The sequence below is a fragment of the Dunckerocampus dactyliophorus genome, chromosome 17 (assembly GCF_027744805.1).
Source record: "Dunckerocampus dactyliophorus isolate RoL2022-P2 chromosome 17, RoL_Ddac_1.1, whole genome shotgun sequence".
NCBI lineage: Eukaryota > Metazoa > Chordata > Actinopteri > Syngnathiformes > Syngnathidae > Dunckerocampus > Dunckerocampus dactyliophorus.
Window position 1 is genome coordinate 13,913,869 of NC_072835.1, and position 24,862 is coordinate 13,938,730.

Genomic DNA, 24,862 nt, shown 5'->3' on the forward strand with positions numbered 1-24,862 from the left:
CCTCTTCCTCACTCAGTTTCAAACCTATTCTTACATTTAGAATAAATAAATGGGGGGCTAACTAGTTAGTTTGGTATAAAGCGGCGCGTCTCGTGTCACTTCAGAGATCCCGTAGCCTGTGATCAGCGGTGCTCAATGTGATGTAAACGGAGCTAGCAGTAGTGTCGGGGTGTACGTTCATGTATGGCAGACTGGCATGAATATATCGATGATCAACAAACGTCATGGTGAGGATGGATGATAGGCTGACGTCAATTTTTTTTTTTTTTTAATGCTACGCAAAATCAACCCACTTTAAATTCGAGATACTACAACAAGGAATTTTCCCAATGCTAACGGTGAGTTATTATGTCCTATTATTGCTTATCATGTCCACTATATTAGGTAATGTAAAGTTGACTATACGGGTGTTATTTCATGTGTACAATAATGTTAAAAAATATTTTTAGAAGGTCACAAACAATTTGTTTATGCTCTAACTACGAAAATATATAAATCATCTACTTTTGTGGACTTGGAGAAGGCATTTGACCGGTTCCCTCGAGGAATTCTGTGGGGAGTCGTCCGGGAATAGGGGGTATCGGACCACTTCATTAAGGCAGTTAATTTCCGGTGTGACCGGTGTCAGAGTTTGGTTTGCATTGCTGGCAATAAGTCGGACCCGTTTCCAGGGAGGGTTAGACTCTGCCAGGGATGCCCTGTGTCACTGATTCTGTTCATTACTTTTATGGACAGAATTCCTCGGCACAGCCAGGGCGTTGAGGCGTTCCGGTTTGGTGGCTGCAGGATTGGGTCTCTGTTTTTTGCAGATGATGTGGTCCTGTTGGTTTCATCGAGCCGTGACCCTTAACTCTAACTGGATCGGCTGGGAGGACAATCAGCACCTCCAAGTCCGAGTCTATGGTTCTCGCCTGGAAAAGGTTGGAGTGCTCAGTGGCTCAGGCATCTGGTCAGGATGCCTCCCAGACGCCTCGGACGGAGGTGTTCAGGGCACGTTCGACCGGTAGAAGGCCTCGGAGAAGACCCAGGACATGTTGGAAAGACTATGTCTCTCAACTGGCCTGTGAACGCTTTGGGATCCGCCGGGAGGAGCTGGACGAAGTAGCTAGCGGAGAGGGAAGTGTGGCCTTCCCTGCTGAGGCTGCTGCCCCTGCGACCCGAACTCAGATAAGCGGAAAAAGATGGATGGATGGACTACGAAAATATTCCATTCATTAATATTGAATCCTACTTATCGGAAATTCACTTATTGCGGTCCGGTCTGGAACCAATTCACCACGATAAACAACATGACTGTATTGGTCATGATACGCATATTCAAGAATAAGTTATATAAAATTACTAATAACGAACTTTAGCAGTCTGTCATTTACCATTTTAATTGACTGTAATTTAATCTGAACTATAGTGGAACCTTTTCGTACCCCTCGGGTTTTGAGGAAAATTGCCATAAATTGCCATTGCCACAAATACTGTACGTCTCGGTTTTAATAATAATTTTGGACACATCTGATTTAACCAAGAGAGCACGCTTGCAAGCTTTTGCAGACTTTTAAAAAATGTTTGATTCCAATGGTTTATTTACAGAATAAACAGACTGGACAGCGTTTGAACACAAAATGTAAACAATGAACATTGTGAAAAGTGATCAAAAACAATACCAGAGCATCCAGGTAGGTGCGTTTGATAAATGCCACTCGTTCGGTTATCCTTTGCAGCAGACTTGTGCTTTGTAAATTCCCATTTTTGACTTTGAATATGCCTTCTAAGTAGGATTGTCAGTGGCTGTTAAAGAGCCTTAACTTAATAAGAAGTACTTTTCAGTGTCTTTCATAATATCCACCAGAAAAATCAGTACACACTGATATACACAGTGCAATCATTTGAAATCATCCCAGCTTTAAATAAAAAAAAAGGTTCTTCAGCCAGCTTGAACCCCATACAAGTGGAGCACACACTTCATCGACAACATCAAACACATACAATATTCATAAAATGGAAGTCCATGAAGAACGGTATATATCCTTTATATATTTGTATCGACCAACAAAAGTGTTTGCATACATTATGTGTCCCAAGTTATGATTTATACTGAGGTGTGTTCAGACGTAAGGGTGTAAATAATGCTTGCTAAGCCTATGATGACGCTAATAGCTAAAGGCTGAGATTAAGGCACTTAAATACAAAAGAAAAGTATTAAAAACATGATGTGAACAGTGTTGTGGACAGGGAACACAAATAGAAGGATTTTTCTTAGATTTTGAATAGTATTGTCAACCGATTGTAGTTTTTGTAGTTTCGCTTCAATGAAAATAGACTAGCTAGTTAGCTTAGTCAAAGCTAGCCTATTTATTCTGTTTATGTTCATTTATTGATGTAAAGATGTGACCGTTTGACATTGGGCTGGATATTCCCATATATGGACCTTTTTATCGTAATAGTGAACCTCTTTACTCGCCAATGTAAGCTGTAAACAAATGACAAGCTAAAGTGAGATTGACAATGTTCTATTACTATATTTAGACAAGCATAGTATGTGAAAAACACTCTTCTACTCCAGAATTGCTGCACACAAAAGGGTGAAAATGTGTCAAAACACGCACTCCTATTGTGTTGCCTGTGTTATTATTTTTCTGACAAATACACCACACGGTGGTGCCGTTATTAATCTATGAAACACCCGCTGCAACTTTAGCGTGTTGAGCCAAATCAACACAAAATGTACACACACAACGTACACATCTTTAGGGGACGGACAAGCACATATCTGTAAAATTTGAGCAAGATTGGTTGAAAACATGGCCGCCATCAAACCAAACACCTTGGCAAAAGCGAAGTGTGGGTCGATACTGAAATATCAATACTTCAAAAACCTGCTCTTTGTGCTCTAAAATCAATTCTCAAATCAAAATATCGATACTTTTGATGCGTCAGTCATTTAAGGTAATGTTTGTCTGCAACATTTGTTGAAACGTTGACCGATGGTAAATGGAGCCATGTGTGAATAAAGTTTCCATTCTTATAGTAGTTCTTCATAATTCATCATTTATTTTAATGGTTTTATTATTTTATTTTACTTATTTTCTTTTTTTAATGTTTAAAATACAATTTTCACATATCTTACATGATTTTGTCCTCTGTTGTTTGTGTTGTTGTATATTAGCTATATTGTAAATCACCCCGCTACCTCAATATACAGTCGTCCCTCGCATTATCGCAGTTCGAATTATCGCTCCTTCTTTTTTTCATAAATTAATTACACTAATTAATAAATAATCGCTGTTTCGTGATGGACTACGGTCTATTATTAGTAAAAACATATTGAAAAACAAGTGATATGTAGTATTCTGGTCACTAGGTGGCAGTAATGACACAAAACCTTACATTACATTACCTTGAAACTGCATGAACACATAATTCTCCTCCCATTCCGTGTGGAAGCAGTAAGTTTTTGTCTTCTTAAAAGTTCAGAAGAAATCAATTCCAGGCTAAATGGTTAGCTCGCTAGCTCACTAGCTTGTTAGCTTGCTAGCTAGTGCCCGTCTCGAGACCTTGCAGCATTAGAGTTACCTAATGTTGTGTAAACAATGAATAATAGAAGTGTAAAGGTGACTTGGGGTTGTTATTTTCATGTCAACAGGGCTCGAATAATGTTAAAAACCGTAACCGTAATGAGGGTTTCAAATAAATAACTTCAATTAATAATTTATTTCATTGATAAATTAATCGAATGTCTTGTATTCTTGATGCTATGATATGAAATACGTCCATCCATTTTCTATGCCGCTTCTCATTAGGGTACCGGTGGTATGCTGGAGCCTATCCCAGCTGACTTCGGGCGACAGGCGGGGTACACCCTGGACTGAAATACACTACTTTTTCAAATTTGCCAGACACAGGTGAGTTTGCACAAAGTATCGGTATGGGATCGGTTTCGCCGACACAAGCCTGAATTTGACTCAGTATCAGTGGTATTGGACATCACTACTTAGCAACTTTGCAACTAATTACTCACTAGTCACTGACCCATTTGTCTAATGAATCAAAACTTTGAGGATATCTGTATTACATGTTTGCAAGCGTGTCTTCTAAAGCATTCTGACCACGACCCATAGGGGGCAACCCAACCCAAATGTCACATCCAGTCATGTAAATGGGAATCACAATATTAATCTCACGGTACCTATTGTTATTCATTTGTTTACATTCTTACATTAGCAAGGCAGATTGTTTTCCCAAATTTTGTATGAGTCGCCTCAAAATGAACTTAGCTGAATGCAGTTACATCATGTTCAGTCGGTATTAAAAGGTTAAAAAGAGGGTAAAGGCAAAAAAAAACAACAACTAATGATTGAAATCTAACTTGCGGAGCAACCCGGCAGCTCCACGCAAGGATCCAGTTAGGATGGAGAACAAGAGGAAGTATTGTTGAGCTACTGATCTAATTAAAGAAAAACAACATCCACAAAAAAAAAATATACAGTATCCTCATGGTGGTTGAATAACGCGCATTCGCTCTTTTTCTGCATGCCCTGTGAAGATGTCCAGCACACCCAGCGTGCCAAAACAGCAAGATCAACCAAACAGTAAACATGTGCACGGCATCTTTGGATTGGTGGCACAAATTATATATCTATTTAAAAAAAAGAGTGTTCATTATGTAAAAGACTGGAGTGGCACAAGAGTGTTTCTATATGAATAAAATAAGTGGCAGATTTAATGCTGCAATACTGTGAAGCCATGCATGGGTGTTCAAAGCCAAAGTCCACTGAACAACACATTAACTGCCAAAAGCATGGGAACTCCTGACTCTTTTAGAAAAAAAAAATCTAATAATTCTATTTTTGGTCTAATGATAAAAACGCCAGTGAACCAGGACCAAATTTGTGATGCAAAACGCACCATGTACACTGCAAAAAACACAATTGTCAGCGAAATCAAGGTCAAAAGTGCTCATTTTTGACTGAACTGGTATTTTTCTTACTATGGGAGAACAATTACTTAAGAAATGCAAACTCATATCTGAGATACATATATCGTATAGATACATATCTATATTATTTTGTTTATTAACCGCAAAGTCTCCTATCGTCGCCGGGTGCGTCTACAAAGCGCTCTAATTAGCTCTGGGTGATGACACACCAACGAACCCTCGTGATGTAGGTTTTTTTTTAATTAACTCCTCAAGATGGCAGTAGTTGCATTCGAAATATCATAAGTGGTCAGCATCCAGCAGCTTTATGTACCTCTGCGTTTACTTTAAAATGTTGCTACCCAGCTGATGGAGTGAAACTCATGTTGCTGTATTGTTGTTTACAATGAACTCATCAGCGGTATTAATGCTGGCTGCGCAGTTTGCTCCTTACCACTATTACAACATTGGTTCTGTTGCTGCTGTGTTGTATTGCTGCATACTTGATAATAAATGACACGTGACCAAAGAGTTTTCAACTTTCCAGCTTCTCATACGCTCCTTGACGCTATTACAACATTGGTTCTGTTGCCGTTGTGTTGTGCTAATAAGGGCATGGTAAGAAAAAAAATATTTGTAGTGAAAAATAAGTATTTTTGACTTTCATTTCATATATTTCATCTTGCTTGGACTTGAGTTTTTGCAGTGTACAATATCTGTCAATACCAGAGTATCAAATAAGTGTGGTCACAGCCTCAAATCCTGTAAACAATGCAATGCTTTTAATTTGAAATATTCTCTTTTCGGGACATAGTCTTGGCGCTCTGACTGAAAACGATCATCAAGCTTCTTCAGTAGTAAGTACTGTTTATGAGTTGAATTGTGGAATACTGTATACAGCACAGAACACCAATTTTAGGTATTTTCCTTCGCATGGCCATCATTTCTTTGCAGTTCAAAGGACCACAAACCTGGGATCTCACCATCCATCCTACTTTGTAAAAATCCTCAAAGGTCCTCAGTCAGGTTCCAGAAGGGTCTTTAGTCCAAGTCTGATTGGATGCTAACCAGCTTCATTGGTCCTTCAAGCAGCTTGATTGCAGCTTTGCAGCTTTGGGCGGCCAACACTTCAAAGCCAGGACAGTCAACTCTGTCGCCCAAGCTCAGGCTACTCAGTCAAGGCACCAGCTGATTCTTCCGGGTCCAATTTGGCAGATTCTCCAATTCCACATGGCATTTGGTCCCCTCACTGGATTTCTGCTGGATTTCCAGTCTGACCGTCCACCTCAGCTTCATCCATAGTCTCTACTGAGTTAGACACGTGTGTTGGGTCTTCACAGCTCATGGGCGACACCACTTTCTGACGGTTGTCTAACGGGACTGTGGTGGGGGAACAACGGTAAAGGTGGCTACTGGAGACAAGTGGACTGGAAGTAAAAATGGTTCCAGGAGGGTCTATGCAGATGGTGGGGAGAGTGCAGTGGCGAGATGGGTTAAGGCGGTGGGAACGTCCCCCTGCTGGACGGTCGCAGCGCCGCCCTTGTGGTAGGCGAAGGCAGTCTTTACAAGACTGGTAGGAGGGTTTGACTTTTAAAGGGTTGCCAGTGCTGGCACTGTCCTGAATGGATGAAAAACACAGCAACAGTCAGTGACAGCAGCTACACATTATTTTACACATTTAATAATTATAATCAAACTTACTTATATATTATGACTTATGTCAAACATATATATCGAGAAAACTTTAAATATGTTCTTGTACACTAAATACACGCTATACACTGTATACTGTAACATATAACATAAATATTTATACAAACTTACAGCAAAATTAAATGTGTACACAATTTGAGAAAAAAACTCAAATTTTGATTAAATTTGAGCAAAAATATTTATATTAAACTCGGGTTAAAAAATACGACTACATAAAATTTGAGGGGAAAAATATACAAAATTTGACAAACAATAAATCTATACTTAATTTAAACAAAAAATATTTAGACAAGTTTTGAGCAAAATATTTATATTACACTGAAGTTAAAAAAATATATATTTTAGAAAATTATGTATAGTAAATTTGAGAAATGTAATTGGCACCCCTTTATATTTTATTGGTTGTGACAAAAGTAGTTCAAAAGTATTTATATGAAAAATTATACCACATTTGACACCCTCTGAAGTGTAAGGTGTACTATATGGACGTTTTTTTTGAGATAGCAGCAAAAAATGTTGGTAAATTACATTTGAACCAATTAATATAGATTGATGTAATAAAATATGCACATTAAATTAAAAAAATTCAACTTACATCAAAGGCGGCCGGGCAGCTGCGTTTGGCAGCAAGCCGGTTGCTGTTGTTGGTGTTCAAGTTGGCGAGGCCTAACCGGCTCTCTTCCCCGGATCGCTTCCCCTCGGAATGAGCGGGGGTTTGAGCCAGGGCGGCCATCTCGGCCTCCTCCTTCTTGGCTTCTTCTTCGTCCTCTTCCTCAAGCGTGCTGAACTCCAGCCTCAGCCTCATGTCCTCCAAGGGGTCGAGTCGCCCGCATGTCTGAGCGGCCGTGCCCTCGCCCGGCAACGTTAGATGAGCCATGGGGAAGCCCTCGTCCTCCAGGAGGGCGTCTCTCTCCACGTCTTCGATCTCAATGAAGACTCTCTCCATTCCGAGGAGAGGGGGGCCCCGCACTGGGGTCGAGGGCTCGCTGTCTAACGCAGAGTCCGACAGGCGTCTGAAGTAGTAGTTGTAGTTGAGGGAGTCGAGGGGTTCCATCTCCAGACCTCTACACGGCGACGCCCCACAACCTCCCCAGGCTTCCTCTTCTCCCTCTTGGCCTGAACCCTGGCTGGATGCTTGTAGCTCATCTGAGCCTTCCTCATCACTTCCTGGTCTCCACAGCTTGTTGTGCCGCTGCTTACTGGAAAGTCAAAAAAAGGGTCGATAGCTGCGTGTTTGCAGTAATCAAGTCATAAGCAAAAAAAAACCTACCTTGCGTCCAGTATTCCCTCATATTCTGCCAGCTGTCTCATGAAACCCGCGTTCGGCTGAGCGATGCTTCGTTTCTGCTTGACAAAGTTATACGCTTTCTCCAGAGGCCAGCCATACTCCTTCATAGCATAGGCGATAACAGTCGAAGCGGAGCGGCTTACACCCATCTTACAGTGCACCAGGCACTTGGAACTGTTCTTCCTGGAGGACAAAACACATTATTATGTGTATTAGGGGTGTACGGACTTCCCACAGGCACACACTGAGTGAGGGGCAGGAAGTAAAACTATCTTGCAACATTGTATAATATCAGCAGAACATTGAACACAATTGCTTTATATTTACTAGTATCCTGGACTTCCTAAATACAAAATCTCTCCTGTGAACTCTTTATCAATTCTGTGACGGGAACTAGTATGCATAATTATTAGAATTAAAATTTCATAAGTTATGGGTTAGGCCTCGCCTCGCCTTATGTTTTTTACTGTTGTAGAACCACAATAACAGCCACATTATTTAATTAATATTAATTAAACAATAATTAAAACAAAACTACTACCCGCTATTACTAGTACTACTACTACAAAGTGTCTCTGTGTGTGTGTGTCACCTGGCTTTGACAATAAAGTTGTACGTGTCGTTCCAGTGGGCTAGCAGGTCCGTGCCGTCCTCATCGTACACGCGGACATTATGATAGGAGAACATCCCCGGGAAGAAGTTGTCTATCTCCCTGGTCACATTTAGAATGTAGCCCACTCTGGAAAAAAAAACAAACAAAAAAACCTTCTGTTGGTTTGTGCTATATGTAGCAATGAAAACCCAGAGTTGCTGATCCTCACCCACAATCACGCAGTTCTTCTAGGTTGGAAGCGTTCCATTCTGAGCCCTATACAATCAAAAGCACTGTGTCAGAATCAATACCATGTACTGTACTTAAAGCCTATGATAGATAGTGATACTTCTCACCAAATAGACATGGTCAAAGATGACTGTGGCCTTGTCCATCTGTCCCAGTATCAACAACATCTCATTATCGATGAACTCCTTGTATTCTGTCAGGTTACAACTCATGTGCTGCTCCAGCTCCGTACGGATCTGAGGAGAACACGGAAAACATGAGGTCATATCTACGTTTTTTAACATACTTCTACCAAGGATTACTTCTTCATTGGTATATTTGTTTGTTTAGATTCAACTTTGTCATTGCACATGTCACAAAATTCATATTGCATCTATTCCAGAAGTGCATGAGCGGTATGATATAAATATGAATATGCATAAGCACAGGTTATGGAATGATGGATTTACAGGTTACGATAGGACTTTTACACTGTAGTGGAAATATAAGAGTATCAATATTTACGGTATATATAGATGTGCATGAATATTTACAGTATATATGCTACAGATGTGCAACAGGAATCTTAAAGTGAATACTTTTACTACTTTGTGATCAACTTCCTGTTTACAGTTTTGAAATAGGCACATGGATTATCTGAAAAGAATTTTCCCCATTTCATTTTTTGTAAAACTACGCATCTTAACATCTCTTAATATCACATTGTTCTTGTAGGATATTAACAGGTCCTCCAAGTCATACAGATCCAAAATAAAACAAACCCCAAAGTAGAACGCTCACTGGAATGAGGGTCTCATACCTCCTTGGAAGTGATGTTCTCCAAGTCTTGAAACATCATGATGCTGCGTAGCTTTGCTTTAATGAGGCACTCAGTCCGCTCCCTTTCGGTCGGCCTGCACCAAATTACACAAAATCAGAGCTGCCCTCTCAAGAATAAGCAGCCTAAGTCCATTTATCATGCAAAGAGACTAAGGCCAACATTCTTAACCTCGATAATGTTGCATACTGTAGTTAGTATGTGCTAGGAGTATCTCGCGAGATTAAAACGTGACGAGATTTCTCATTTGAAGAAAATCTGTTTAGCGAGGACAGTGCAGCCGAAAGCCAATGATACTGTGAGCTATAGCATTGCTACTATGAATGATGATGCAGTAATATGGAAGTGGCAGAGTGCAAGTCATTATTGGAACCGCACGTTAAGTGCTTAACGCACACTCAAGAGCTTGCAATCCAAACTACCTCGGAGTTCCCAGCGTCAGTGTCAGCGAGTGACGTGTGGCTGTTTTTTCCTTCGTCGAACATTCCGGGAAACAAAAATGGCTAGTAGGGACAGCAGTCGCCAAGCAGAAGCTGTAGTAATTCTACATTTGATCAAAATTACTTAGATTTGTCAGATCAAAAGACGAACATTGTCGGACTTTTCTGCACCCTCAATCGGCGAGCAGTTCTATTTACGCCCGTTATATATGGCTGAGCGCACTTTAAAAGCGCCAGCGATCACTGGGCCATAACACACCTCATACGTACAAGAGATCCATGTTGACAATTTTGCGACATGGTCGTTATATTGAGCAAGTAGGGATGCGCATGAAGTGAAAGTCAGGAAGTGTTGCGTGAAGAATCCGCCGCGTTCACCTCTAATATACTTCACCTACAATTGTACAAAAGTATCGTTGTGCAATGTCGGCCTGATGCCGGCCTGAAAGCTGCATAAACCTCTCTACAATGCAAACACACACGGGTGTCCAACGTGTGGCTCAGGGTACATCTGTGGAACATAGCTCAATACAGAAATAAAATAAACAAAACCCAGCAAAAGTGGAAAAATAGAGTGAAAAGGCATGGTGTAACTAGAAAAAGGTAAAATGTTGATATTAATAACTACCGATAATATGACACAGTACAAATTGCCTGTGAGAAAATACATGTCAAACGCCAATTCTGCAACTTTGCAGAGTGAAAGATGACACACTAAAGGAAATATTGCACTATTATGACATATTATTTTTATTATTACTATATAATATCATAACAGTGGTTTATTTGGTCTCAAAAATGCTGACAATAATATCGTTTAGTATCAATTTGTGGGATAATAAACATTTAAAAACACACCTGCATTGTTTTGTGACTTGGTTAAATTGTCCAGTCATATATTTTTTTCATTGTATTTTTCTTAAAATTAACATTCTTGTGAACCCAATCGTGAGTTGGGTGTCTTGTGACACCCCTAGCGTGTACAGTATGTGTGTCTTACCGGTCTACAAACATGGTAGGGGAATCGGGCCGGGTGGTCTCCAAGTCGGTCATAGCATTCCACTCGTTGATGCAGCTCTGCTCTGATGTGATGCAGCTCTCGTAGAAGGCCATCCACGTGAGAGCGATGCCTCCCGGGAAGTAGTTGAAGCGGCGTGACACCTCGCATGCCTTGTGGAGGACCTGCAGGGCAGACCTACAGGAAAAATACCCATACATTGTGAGAAGGGTTGCAAAATTCTGGAAATAACATTGTGACACAAGTAGACTTTAATGTTGTTGAAAAAACATTTTGCAAGCTAATTCGTTGCTAAGTAAGTTGAATTTTCCAATGCACACTTAATACTCTAGTGCAGTGATCCCCAACCCCCGGGCCGCACAGAAAGAAAAAAATAATTTCCATGATGTTTTATTTTGAAAAGTGACCGGATTCTCTCTGTTACTTCCGTCTCACTTTACGCATGTCCATTGTGCGTGTGCTAACTTTAGCTCACCGCACAGATAGACTACTACTATATTTTTAGCTTTATCTTTCACCTCATATTTGGTCTCAAATGCTGATACTATGTGGGAATGCATAAAGGTAAGTTTTGATGACTTATTTAGTGCTAATGTGCACATTTGTCTCAAGTCAATTCATGCTAGCACACTGCCTTTTACAACACACGTCAAACAGCGAGCTCTAAATTAAAAAAAATATATTTTACTAGTTTGAATGCATGTGTGCTGATGAAATTTAACAAATACACAGTGAACATATGAAATATCACAATCTTTCACCCCACTGCAACTATAATTGTGACAAGCTTCAAGGGAAGCGACAAGGAGGGACTCTTGTTTTATTATTTGTAATGCAGGGAACTGACCAGCAGATGGCAATGTGATTGCATCAGCATAAAAAAAACTAATGGTCGAGCAGCGAATTTGCTCAGGGCCACCATGGATTGGATGTACTGTATATGTTTACATATTGGAAAAGGGATGGATGGATATCCAGTACTGAAAACGGCCATGGGCATAATGGAACATTGAAATATTACCAACTGTACATTTGCATACATGGTTAAAACACAAATCCATAAAATACTCACCACATGGCCTGCACTGATACAGGCTTGAAGACATGAGAGCGACCCGCTGTGTTCACACTGAAGCCTCTGAAGGTGAAAAAGAAGAAAATGAGGAGGACAAGAAGGAGGTAAATAGTGCCGCATGTACGGGTTGTAAACACAGCAGCAGTGAGGAGGCTGCTATTCAACCTGTGGAACATTCCTCCAGCTCACACAGACAATGTTACCAGGTCAGCAAGAACTGTTCCCACAGTACAAAAAAAGCATGCAATTCGCTTCTGGGCCACTGGAGGTCAGTAAAACGCACACATGATCGGACAGTGGTTCTCAACTGGTTTGGCTGTGGGACCCACCATCACCCTTGAGTGACAAATGGTTTCCTAAATATATTATTTATTTAATATATAACAGTTTTTTTATTTTAATTTTAAATTTAAAGGAACTGTTTGCAGCAGTTTAGCAGCTGCCTGGAGGGAGCTTACTTTTGAACGTGCCGCAAGCATTGCATCCAGCCCTCTTCCTGCTCTGCACAGAAGCTGCCCCCCAGGTAACACACGTGTAGGAGCCTTTGCTAGTCACTAGCGGTGTAACAGTCCCTTGTGTGCCAGCACAAAACAAGTTTCATGATCAGTTCAGCAACAATACGTTTTTATCCACAAATTCAAAAATAATTTTACCAAAAAGTGTGTGTAAAGGTTTTCAGTACATGGTATATCTTCTGGGGAGTTGAATCAGAGCATTTGCACATGGACCCGAATGAGAATTGAAACAGGAAGTGAAAAATCGAGCAAGTCCAGTTGCTCTGATTCAATATTCATTAGATAAGTTTAATAATAACAGACCACCCCAGTGCCTGGGTCAATAGATCGAATTGGGCATGAAACGCCTCCCAGTACCATCATACTGTACCTGGTAGTCTTCATTTTGGGCGGAATTCCACCATCCAACACAACACAAGCTTAATGCCGCGCTCTTCTCCAGCAGATATGTAGCTATGCTCTGGTGTGTTGGACGGACGGCACGTTAAGTCCACACTCCACAACCTTTCCCTGCCTCCCCCGCGACCCACCAGTTGAGAATCACTGTGATAGGATATGGTGTGTGGCTTACCCGTCTCCATCTAAGTGGATGTTGGTGTCACTCCACAAGGGCAGCACCATCCCAATGGAGCAGCTTTTTCTGGAAGGAGGGTGGGTTAGACAGATTTTAATGACAAATTCTTAATACAGGTGGTCTTCGGGTTACGAACAAGTTCTGCTCCTAAAACGGGTTGTAAGTCAAGTAAGTCAGAACATATTTAAATTAACACCTAAGTCACTCATTTTACACAGAACACATTAAGGACGTAAAATACTGTCATAAAAACACAAAATACAAAAATTTGATGAAACCGTGATTAAAAAAAAAGAAAAACAACTCCTTTCTTTTAATCTTTTGTAATTCCAGCCAAGGAATCAAGAGACTCACTTTCACCTTGAACCTTATGCAAATCAGCAAAAAAGGGGATAAAGAACCTGTCTTTGTCAGTGAAGTCCATTCCCAGGACGATGTTCTCCTCCGTATCCTGATGGCCGTTTGTGTAGATGACCACCATGTATCGAACCCGCTCCGACCAGCCGCTCTCCAGCCGCACAGCCTGGAAACAAGTTGATTGGACACCGATGGAAACATACAGAGTGTGTATTTCCACTTATTTTAACTACCAGGAGTACCAAGCCTAATTTTTTCACCAATTACATTTGTGGTGCCCTTTATGGGTTTTATGCATGCTAGCGTACATGTAATACAGATATCCTCAAAGTTTTGTTGATGATTTGATTTTCAACAAATGATGCTGAAATTTTACAGACATGTGCTTGTCAGTTGCCTTAATTGTACATTTCAAACCGATTTTGCAAGTTACAGCATTTTTTTAATAGAGTGCATTGAGCTGTGTGAGAAATGTCAAGTCTACCTTGTATAACAACAGCACCACAAGACAAAAAAATATTAGGGGTGCATATTTTGACATATTCTGTGCAGCGGAATGAGGAGGCGGAATGAAAGTACGATCCAAATTACCAGCTTAATGCGATCTTCAGAGCGCAGGATCTTAAACATGACCTGCAGGTGTTGAGGTAAGTCACCTGGAAGACAAAAAACAACGTTTTAGGTAGTCCAAGTGAACATTAAAAAAAAGTAACTTTTAACACAAATTTTTTTTTGCTGTACACCATACTGCCCACTTGCGGCAAGCTAGTGAATGATGCCTTGATAGGCCTGTCAGGAAAACAAATTTTGCTGGTCGGTAATTGTGCAAAAATTTATCGACGATAATCGATAATTTTGACCTTTTCTTTAAACCATATTATCATTTGGTTTGTTATTATTCAATGATCATTTTGCCGTGTCACATTTGCGCCACAAGATGGCAATGAAAGCATCGTGTACCTGAGGCACAGAAGCCGCCTACTTGAACACTCATGAAACGCGGGATGTCACCACTCAAGGTGTCAAAAGAACGACGCACAGCAACGCAATAGTTGGATAAAAACAGCCAAAACAGTGAGCTAAAATGCAATTTTGCCGATATCTCCCAGGCAATTGTTACTGTTGGCTTTTCAATCGTATTGAAAGGTTGCATTTCTTTTGCAATGTAGCGAGCGACACCGCGCACCATTTTGCGATGTGTTTCGATTAATATTTACTCCGATCAAATGCCTCAGTAAGCGCTGACTATCGGGAAGAAGGCTTTGCTTTCACATCCACGCTGGAACTGTGGCATCCGGCTTAGAACCGATTACTCTTGTGCCTTCATTCATAATCGTGTCTGCTAGCTAACTGCTTGCGCTCCATGTACGTAACCCCCGCCTAGACTACTGGGACAAAGAGGCTTAATAGGCGAGCTGAGAAGATGCTCGCCCTCTTCTGTGTTTATTTCTAATGGAGCCAATGAACACAGACACATGCACAGTGAACCCTCGTCATCCAGCCTGTGTACCACAGAGAGACTAACAGATGGAGCAGAGGTGCATACACGCAAATGTCAATTAATCGAGGGCTCATAATTATCAACCTGTTCGATAAATCGATATATCCATTATCGTGATAGGCCTATGCCTTGACATTACCATGAATGGCAAAAGTTTGTTCATTTTTTTCTACCTGCATGTTTGTGATGGGTGGGAGTCCTGGGTCCCTCTGTGCTGCCGCCCTGCTGGAGGAATAGGGCTGCGCCTTTGACCATGAAGAAGCTCTCGCTGAGGCTGAGAAGAGCAACACAGAAGAAACGTATTAAAAAACTAAAAACGAACTAAAGGTTAGCAGGATTATGCAAAAAGACAACAATTTCTAATGAAAGCTAGTGGGAGATAACAATTTGGCGCAAACCTGGATAAAAATGTAGCCAATAGTAGAGTCTTGTCTATTTCTAGCATCATTCTCCATGAACTAGGAAGTAGCATGCTAACATACAGATTGAGAAACGCATTTTACTCGTTGATGGAAGCATCCTCCCCGTCCAACAATCAAAAACGGTCATCATCCGTGTACCACAGGTTAGAATTTGTGTTACTTATTGTTGTTTAAGTTGAGCTTAGCTTTTAATGACAACATTTTAGCATAAAAGGGCCATTCGCGATCATCTACTGCCTCATTCTTGTAAGAGCGCACACTGCCGATTGCAGAAACGCAGCCTTTCCACATACATTGATAATACATTACACAAACACCATGGCTTCTTCCTCCATCCTACGGTCATGACGAAGCTGTGAGGGCTACAATAACCAGTAGAGAGTGTTTGCGTCCATGCTGACATGGAACACACAGCCTCATTGTTTCACCTCCAGCACAGCACACAAAAAACTCCAAGTGACACAAGGCCTCGTCTATCTGCTTCCTTTTAGTGACATGGTGCAATTGTTTGCTAGAAAATAATGCTGAGATGGGAATAAGCAACATTAGCATATTCATGTCACAGCTCCACAACTGCGTTTTGCCTTTTTTCATATTGTATTTATTGTGTTTTCATGTTGTGAAATGCCTTAGAGGAGGGTACCACTAGTGTCAACCAATCAGCAGACAGCACTTTTGGTACCACACTACTCTAGCTGGTCCACCAAGTTGTAACATTACATTTTTTCGCTACTCTTCCTAACTATGATTTTCATACAATTTTTTTTTATTTTTACTGTACCGAACTAAACTGCACAGCTGGATGGAAACTAGTGACAGACATACTAATTGATTAATTGATCGTTACCTAGGACCATCATGTGGAATTGATTGTAGATTAATCACGTTTTGAATCAAACTGAGGCGAAATGCGAAAAGTGCACTACTTTTACTTTACATTTGAAGTATCACGAGTGGTCATCACCCAGCAGCTTTATCAGCCTCTGCTTTCTGCTTTCCACTTTCTTATGCACGCCAAGTCATTAAAGTAAAAAAACGACCTTTTAACATAATTAGAGCCCTCTAGACATCCCTAAAGTCATCTTTACACTCTTCTTACCCAATATAGTAGACATAATAAGAATAAATAAGCCATTTAAGACTCGTGTGCCTGTGTGTCGCTGTAAATGGGGAGCTGAGTGGCGGGCGGACAGGAAGCGACATCAGGGGTTCAGAGTTGAGTTTTGGCTTGGCGTGGGTTACGGCGGCAAAAGTAGCCCGTGTTTTCATTAAGGATTTTTGTTAGGGATTATTGTGCCTGTTGTGAGATCATTCAAACCTGCGATAAAAGCCTGTTGTTCCGGCGATCACGTCTGGTGATTGTGTGTCTCACCGAACATTACAGTAACATTACTGACACCCAGTAGAATACTACTTATCATTCACATCGTTTTTGAATGCATCTCCCGAATGCCTTATATACAGTCATGATTAGGCCGCCCTTGTTTCTTCAGTTTCTTCTTCATTTTAATGCCTGATGCAACTAAAGGTACCTTTGTTTGGACAAATATAACAATGACAACAAAAATAGCTCATAAGAGTTCATTTTTTTTGCAGTACAATGCTATAGCTATTCATGTAAGTGATTTTGGTTATTATCAAGAAAACCATGGAAGTTGGTAGACATCAGCTCTTAAATTCAACTCTTATGAGCTATATTTGTCCAAACAAATGCACCTTTAGTGCTATGAGGCATTACAAAGGATCAATAAACTGAAGAAACAAGAGTGGTCTAACCATTTTTTCCATGAATGTATGTATTTGAGTGTATTTAGCCATTTTTATGCTTGAAAATGCAGGCAAAACATAAATAAAATTTGCTTCAATATGCATATTTTTCAATGATAATATTCATATATAATATTCAACATTCGAACCGCAGTAATAGCGAAGGATGGCTGTAACACCTCGTCCTCATTGCGGTTTGGGTAAATAAACACCAAGCTATATTTAGAGCATTTACGGTAGTTTTCTATCGAAACAACAATACATGGAAACAGGAGTTCAGAACATTCAAAGAGAGATTGTGTCATCTCGTTAAAAAAACAAAAACAAATTGATTAATTAAGGATTAATTTTGCCCACTCTCAAGGAAATGAAATCGTTTGTACTGCTAAACAAACGATTGTGGTCAAGTGAACACTGCTGTTATCTTACATGATCTCCCGCTGAGTCCAAACAGTTTTCTCTAGCAAGTGAGGCAGCCGGCTGGCCTTTTGAGAAGCTCTCACCATCAGACGCATCCTGGTCCTCCAGATGCCACAAAAACAAACAGCCGCCACTTTTAAAAGCTACCTTCTCTAACCGTCCCAGGACATTCGATTAAAGGCTCCCTTCATCTGCCCACATCTCCTTCCTTCCTGTGTCTGCTCAGATTCCTCGCATCAGCTGACCCTGCTCGGTGCCACAATGCTGTCATTCATTGGAGAGTGGAGAAACAGAAACTCCGCGATGATGAATGAGTGAGCGGGTGGGTCCAGACAAAGCATGACGCGACTGTTTCAGCTGAGCACACTACAGGCTTAGTCTTGGCCATAAATCACATCTTTGGTGACGTTGGCTGGATTAGAGGGGTAGCATTGTAATGGGTAGATTTACTGCTTGATTATGTAACCCAGTGGAGGCATTCTTTATTATTATTATTATTATTATTAAGCAAAGAGGGTCTCCTTGTATTGTTACATCACTGGGCCTCAGAGATACAGCTACCCTCTTAAGCATAAAAGTGGCTAAATGAACTACCTAAATGAAGTAAAGCACAAATACAAGGCGGAAGAAGCATTGTAATTGTGAATGTAGTATTATAATTGGCCGCTAGGTGTCAGTGTTCGGTGAGACAAGGGCCATTTATTGCAAGTTGTAATGATCTCACAACAGGCACAATAATGATAACATAATAATCATAATAATAACACGGGCTTCTGTTGGGGCCATAACCTACGACAAGTTAAAACTCAACTCTGAACTGCCCATGTCACTTCCTGTCCTCTACACATCTGTCCGGCTGCCACCAAGGTCTGCTAGGGAACACTGTTACGGTGACACACATGAAGAGGAGATTTATTTACGTCTTAAATTGCTTATTCTTAAATGACTTATTCACTCTTTTTATGTCTACTACTTGTATATTGGCTAATACGACTGTAAAGGTGACTAAAGGGGTGTTATTTTATGTCTAGAGCAGGGGTCACCAACGCCTTACCAGGCACCAGGTAGCCCCCCACGACCACTTGAGGTGCCCGCAAGCCTGCTTTTCATTCAGGTTTTCAGTTAATAATGTGAGAACACTAGAAAGAAAAGTATTCTGAAACATAAAATGTGAGTTGTGGATACCAGCATTTTGTGAATGTTTTGGTAAAACAAGCATATTTGATCTGTTTGGGTTGAAATAAGGTATGAAAATCATTTCTACAAAAATGAGTAGCTCCTGGCCATTTTCATTTTCTAAAAGTAGCTCTCGCAAGAAAAAAACGTTGGTGACCCCTGGTCTAGAGGGCTCTAATAAATGTTAAAAAACGTATTCAGAAGATCATAAACAGGTTTTGTATGCCATTTCTACAAAAATATTTCATTTCTTAACATTTAATCCTACTAACATTGAGTCCTTTATTCATAAAAGAGGAACGTCTGTAATGGGACTGTCTGTAGCATGTCGTTACAACTGTCTACAACAGATGGCATCGTAACTCGCACCTGGTCTGCCAGAGAATAAGAAGACGTAGGGAATTTAGTGTTGCTGGCTTAGCGACTCAAGTCTAAAGTCTAAAAAAAAAAAATCAAATGACTATTTCTGGTCTTATGGACACTTTTGAAGACTCTAACATTAAAGAAGTATCGCTTGTGGGGTCTCCTATGGGCAGTCCCCCCGCCTGACACAAACACAGATATTGTAAAAACATAAAAACATATTGATAAAATATAAATAAAGAAATGTTTCCCCACATTGTTGTTAAAAAAATCTCCATTCACACCAGTGGAATTTTAAAATAATCTCTGTCCACATAAAAATACATTCACTGGATGTCATGCGCATTTTGCCTAATCAAAAGCCTGAAAAATCTACCAAAACGGACTTGTTCTCTCATTATAACTCATCTGTTCATCACTATAGTGAGACATTAACTACAAGATGACATCATTTTTAAAAACAGCGCACACATACATGGCGCCCAGGAAGCATCATGAATGTTGTGTGCATGCCATAAATGAAACAGACATCTGTAAGTCAGTAACATCATCTTCTGTTGTTCAGTGAGGTTTGAAAACACGAGAAAATACCGCATGGCCATTTACGCAAATGAGACAATGACGGCGCTCTGCGCTACCCAACACCACAGATAGATCGCAGTCCTGCGGGAAACACTGACATACAGTATACAGTAAAAGTCACACATTCAAGAATAATATAGTTGGGTTTTTTTCTTGTGGAAACTCCACACAGGAACATTTCTAATGTGCATTACTGCCACCTGCAGTATGGCATCAAAGAGAAGAATAGATTGAAGGAATGACCAAAAATTAAAAGATCTTTGGTAAAAAAATTGAAGGAGAAGATGCCATTTTTGGCCCATTCTGATATATCTATTGGTAAAAAAAAAAGCTAAAAGCTCCTTCTCCTCCAAAGCCTCCCGCGGAGCTTTGATTGGTCAGATTTTGTAGTACATCGTTTCCGGTGTGTAGCCTTTCCTGTTTCTCCCTCCTGCGAAAGCACAATTTTAAAATTGAACGCCTTCTTCTCCTCCGACATGTACAATGAAAGTGACGGCTCTTCATATCTCTTCAGTCGCCTTTGCTCACTGCTACTACACAGGAAGCTAAATAGCTAGTCAGTGGAGAGTTGTGATCGCTCACTCGCAGGAAAAGACTGCCCCTAGCGTTTTGGCAGAGAATTGAAAAGTCACATGCTCTGCCCTGAGGAGCTATAACAGGATGAAGACGCCCTCAGAATGACAATGACGAAGCATAAGAAGCCTTAAGACGAGTTTCACACCGACAGCTGCGTAGCAACACTTTAAAAGCGCATGCAGAGGTAGCTGAAGCCACTCATGACACTTCAAATGCAGCTACTGCCATCTTGTGGTGGTAATTTTAAAAAAACACAGCAGGAGGATGCCGCAGATGTTAATGCCACTGGAAACCTGGCTCTTATTTGCTTTTGTCTGTTTTATGAGAATAAAGCTTTTTAGTTTAAGAGAATAAAGTCAAAATGTTACATGTGTTTTAAAATAATGAAGGAAGGATATCAGAGGAGTAGAAAAAATGAGGATGGTATAGGACGCTAGTTAGTTAGATTTTAGTGTAAGTTTGAAAAATAATTAAATAGTCAATAGTTTGGTAACGTTTTATATTTTTTTCTAACAAAAATTTATTGGTTTTTTTTGGTCAAATTAAAACTCAAATACTATGGTACATGAACAAATGTGAACATAAACCGTGAGGTAATAAAATCAGAGAAACTCACCATTGGTTATTTTTTCGGTCATCATCACTTCCAAAATCCTGAAAGGTACAAAAATAAGGCAGATAATGAAAGAAAAAAAGACCTTCCAATGATGTTCTTCAAAAGCATGCACACACATAGAGCTGCACATTTGTGTGACTGCCTGTTTTTGTGCTGCGGATCAGACCGCCTACTTACAAGCACATAATCCCCTCGCTTTTTCAAAATAGTTAAACCATTAAAGTGGCCAAGCTTTATCCATAATATCCACCACCCGCTTACAAAAACTGGATAGATGCATAATTTGTGCCTGAAATAGATGAATTCTATATAGATTCATAGATTATTACAATTCCTAACCCCTAATCTATTATTTATTAATTAAAAGGTGTGTCCTTAGACTTTAAAAAGCTGCTACTCGTGCTAAGGAAGTTAGCAGAATCCACACAGGTACTATGTGGTACCGCCTATTAGTCGGAGGTGTCAAATACGCGCGCCAGCTCATTGAAACTGAGCTTTTAATGGACCATTTTGCTGATTTTGCTTCAGATAGGTGGTAACAATGAAACTCCGTGATTATTATTATACTCAGTGATGTATGTGATATAGTTGGGAAGTTGAAAAATACTACCGGAAGACAGCAACACTTGATACAAAACATTAGGTACACTTGCACGATGTAATGATCAATTAATGCAAGAAAATGTCTTCACAAAGATCATAAAGCTAAATTATCACTGAGGAGAATATGTTTTATTATTGTGACTGCAGTTTGCAGTGATGCACAATTGCAACGCATCATAGTGGGATAGGGATGTGAGAGTCATGAACAAATTGTTCAAAACATGCAAGTTTTTTACTAAATCAGGACTCATGGGTACTCGTCTCCGTTAACTCGTTCACTTAGTCACCCCTGCTACCTCGCTGAATTACTTGTAATAAATGACTCATTACTTGTGCAACTGTTACTCTCACTGCATTTGTATAGTCAGATCTGGTCATTGTCTCACACCAACTCTCACTTTCCCCTTCCTGCCCCAGCTGCATCATGGATGCTTGCCGAAGACTTGAATTTCACTGCCTCACGGGTACTCGATGAAAGCTCGAGTTTCAGTGACTCACGGGTGCTCTACGAAGACTCGACTCTCACTGACTCACAGGTGCTCGCTGAGCATCGGCAGCTCGGCTGCCAAACCTGCGAGTTTTGGCACATCGAGTTTCAGTGACTCACGGGTGCTCTACGAAGACTCGACTCTCACTGACTCACAGGTGCTCGCTGAGCATCGGCAGCTCGGCTGCCAAACCTGCGAGTTTCGGCACATGTATACCCGATTCACTGGGGGAAGACGTGGTGAGTAAGTGCAAGATTTTGCATATGCGCTTTATGACAAGTGACTCGAGTGAATCAAGTAACCAATCACTTAGTGAGTCACCCATAAGAAGTCGAGTCAGCAAAAGGAATCCAGATTCCCATCACTATACACTAGGTCCCCAACTAACGAACACAATTGGTTCCAGATGACCGTTCGCTAGTCGAATCGTTCTTAAGTAGGGGAAAAGGTAATATTACCAATGATATATGTACTACATGTCCGTGTATACATATACAGTATATGTGTATGTATGTAAATATGAGTTTGGATGCAGTAGTAATATTAAATGAGGATAATTAATGAAAAAAACAATAATAAAAATGATATAATAATATGTAATGATAAATGTTATTTAGCTTTGAAGAGGCGTGATCCAGCACACGTCATTGGTGGTGGAGGAGGAGGAGGAGATATTGAAAAAAGGACAAATCGTCATCGGTAGACTCTTCCAAAAGAGGTAGTGTTCCGTGGGTCGTGTAGAATTATAAGCAGGCCTATTAACTCTTCATAAACTTTAATCACAAGCTGTGCAGTGTTGCATGTACAGCTAAAATTTAGCTTCACGCGAGGCTAAATCAGTCTCCTCCCACTGGTCTCAATAGCCTGTTGGTCCCATTAGCAGTGTCACAGTGCCCTCTACTGGTCAAGCATTTGAAATATGGACTTAAATAAAAATAATTATGGGCATTATAAGGCAAAACACATGAAAATATAGACCAGTCGGCTTGTGTTCCTATCGATGAGTGTTCGCACGTCGGATGTTCGTTAGTAGGGGACTTAGTGTACTAGGAGCTGTTTGTAATATTTTGGTTTTCTTATATAGGTGCATAATACTACAAAGAGTGCTCAGTATGACAGTGTACTTCTTCACCACTCCCATCTGGAAGATGGACGATGGGAGTCAATCAAATCAGTATTATCTGTGCAAATGCAGGTGTACCTAATAAAGTGAGGGATGCACTGCAGTAAGAAAATGCACACTTTGTTGTGAACGATATAATCCACCCCACCCCCTTTACAAAGACACAGCATAACAAGTCCATGATACAGATAGTAGTGTAATAGTGTAAGAAAACCCTATACTGTAGCTGCCTAGCATGCTCGATTCCTGCCTCCGGTACACGTAGAGAACTAGCCCGGCATTCCCACCTACCTCCCCCGCACTGCTGTTGGTGGTGCTGGCCGAGGATGCTGCACTGGGGGTGGGAGAACGCTGCAGAGTCACCAGGGCCATGATCGGCGTCCTGCAAAGGAGGAGGAGGAAAAGGATGTGGGAAGATGCGCCGCTGACCGCCTCTGCTGTCACCGGGGAGAAGAAAAAAAATAAAACGCCGAGTCAGACTCGCATCCAGCAGCCTGCACGCCGCTCCCCTGGACGGTCCACCAGGCGAGTCCTAGCAGAGCTCCAGCGCTTTGGACGGAGCATGGAGACCCATGGCGATGTCATTGCTGGCTTGCATGTAAGGAGACAAACAAAACAGTGTGCGGGTGCATGCAAGCGGGGCACGGATGACATGCAGCTTTGGAGGACGCCTCTGATTGGCTGGCCTAGTTTGCGTGCGCGCTGTCATTGGGCCAATGTTGTCAAGGTGACTGGCCAGACTAGATACTACATTGTAATGGTGATGGAATTATTTTATGTACGTGTTATGACACACTAGAGATGTTGCACAATAACAGAAATAATAATATTAAAACATAACACAAAAAATGTTTTAGCAATTGAGTAGGCATGGATTCGCAGGAAAGGGTTTAGCATTAAACTTGTGACTGCCTTTCAATGTCTAAATGAAAACAAACTAAACTAAAAACGATTATGGAGCAAATCTATGTTTCCATCTCTAACTGTCTTACCTTAGTGAAAAAAAAATCACTCATTACTTTATAATGGATGATTAGCGTTACACTAATCTAGCAGGTATAGCCCCTGCACATAAAAACATTGTTATAATGTATAGAAAATTACTATTACATTCTTCCTCAGGAATAAAAATGTGCACACAATAAAATATAAAAACATTTCTACAGCAGGCAGTTCCTATGGATTAGCATTAGCTTTGTGTGACTGACTGCTGATTAAGGTTGATTTTCTGTCTAAATGAAAACAAAACAAACTAGAAATGATTATTTTTGTTTGAGTGACCAACTTTAACTTAGTTACCGTAGTACAAGACGTATTTTACTCATTATCGCATGATGGTTGAGTAGGATACTCAATCTGTGAGTACCTATGGTTAGAGTCACCCTATATAGAGAGACTCTACCTATGGTGGTTCGCCGGCTCCATCTAGTGGTATCTTTGAAGGATTTTTTGTTTAAATGAAAATAAAATCCTCCTCTGTCCTCTGATTGGTTGATCATAGCAAAACAAAGCCATGTTTGAAAAGCTAAATAGTCTGTAGCGGTTTGCACACAATAATACCCACGATGGCTGACGGAGGAGGAGGAGAAATGGAGGTCTTGGTGTTGGACATTCTTAAAAATGCATTTTGAAGGCGGATCCGGCTTATGGAAGATTTTCCACTCTGTTTTAGTCA

The 24,862-nt window shown here is 40.6% G+C and overlaps 1 protein-coding gene and 1 long non-coding RNA gene across 4 annotated transcripts; one reads left to right on the forward strand and one right to left on the reverse strand.

Annotated features, from left to right (window-relative positions):
* Positions 1–1,551: 1,551 nt before the first annotated feature.
* ssh1b (slingshot protein phosphatase 1b) lies at positions 1,552–23,831 on the reverse strand. Of its 3 annotated transcripts, XM_054757551.1 has the most exons (15): positions 23,479–23,831; positions 20,974–21,011; positions 15,225–15,325; positions 14,142–14,206; positions 13,595–13,716; positions 13,191–13,259; positions 12,102–12,167; positions 11,012–11,206; positions 9,554–9,647; positions 8,862–8,990; positions 8,735–8,781; positions 8,506–8,652; positions 7,896–8,096; positions 7,221–7,824; positions 1,552–6,530 (listed from the first exon to the last, which is right to left on the reverse strand). In XM_054757551.1, exons 1-15 carry the CDS (start codon positions 23,557–23,559, stop codon positions 6,159–6,161), a joined length of 2,331 nt encoding a protein of 776 aa, XP_054613526.1. In that variant the 5' UTR covers positions 23,560–23,831; the 3' UTR covers positions 1,552–6,158. The 3 variants fall into 3 exon arrangements, with proteins under 3 accessions (XP_054613526.1, XP_054613527.1, XP_054613528.1); XM_054757552.1 differs by lacking the exons at positions 20,974–21,011; positions 23,479–23,831 and adding an exon at positions 17,670–17,930; XM_054757553.1 differs by lacking the exons at positions 20,974–21,011; positions 23,479–23,831 and adding an exon at positions 17,744–17,926.
* LOC129170230 (uncharacterized) lies at positions 11,489–23,379 on the forward strand. Its single transcript, XR_008566548.1, has 5 exons — positions 11,489–11,593; positions 12,124–12,208; positions 13,527–13,756; positions 21,994–22,303; positions 23,149–23,379. It is a non-coding gene; the product is annotated as an uncharacterized LOC129170230 (long non-coding RNA).
* Positions 23,832–24,862: the final 1,031 nt, after the last annotated feature.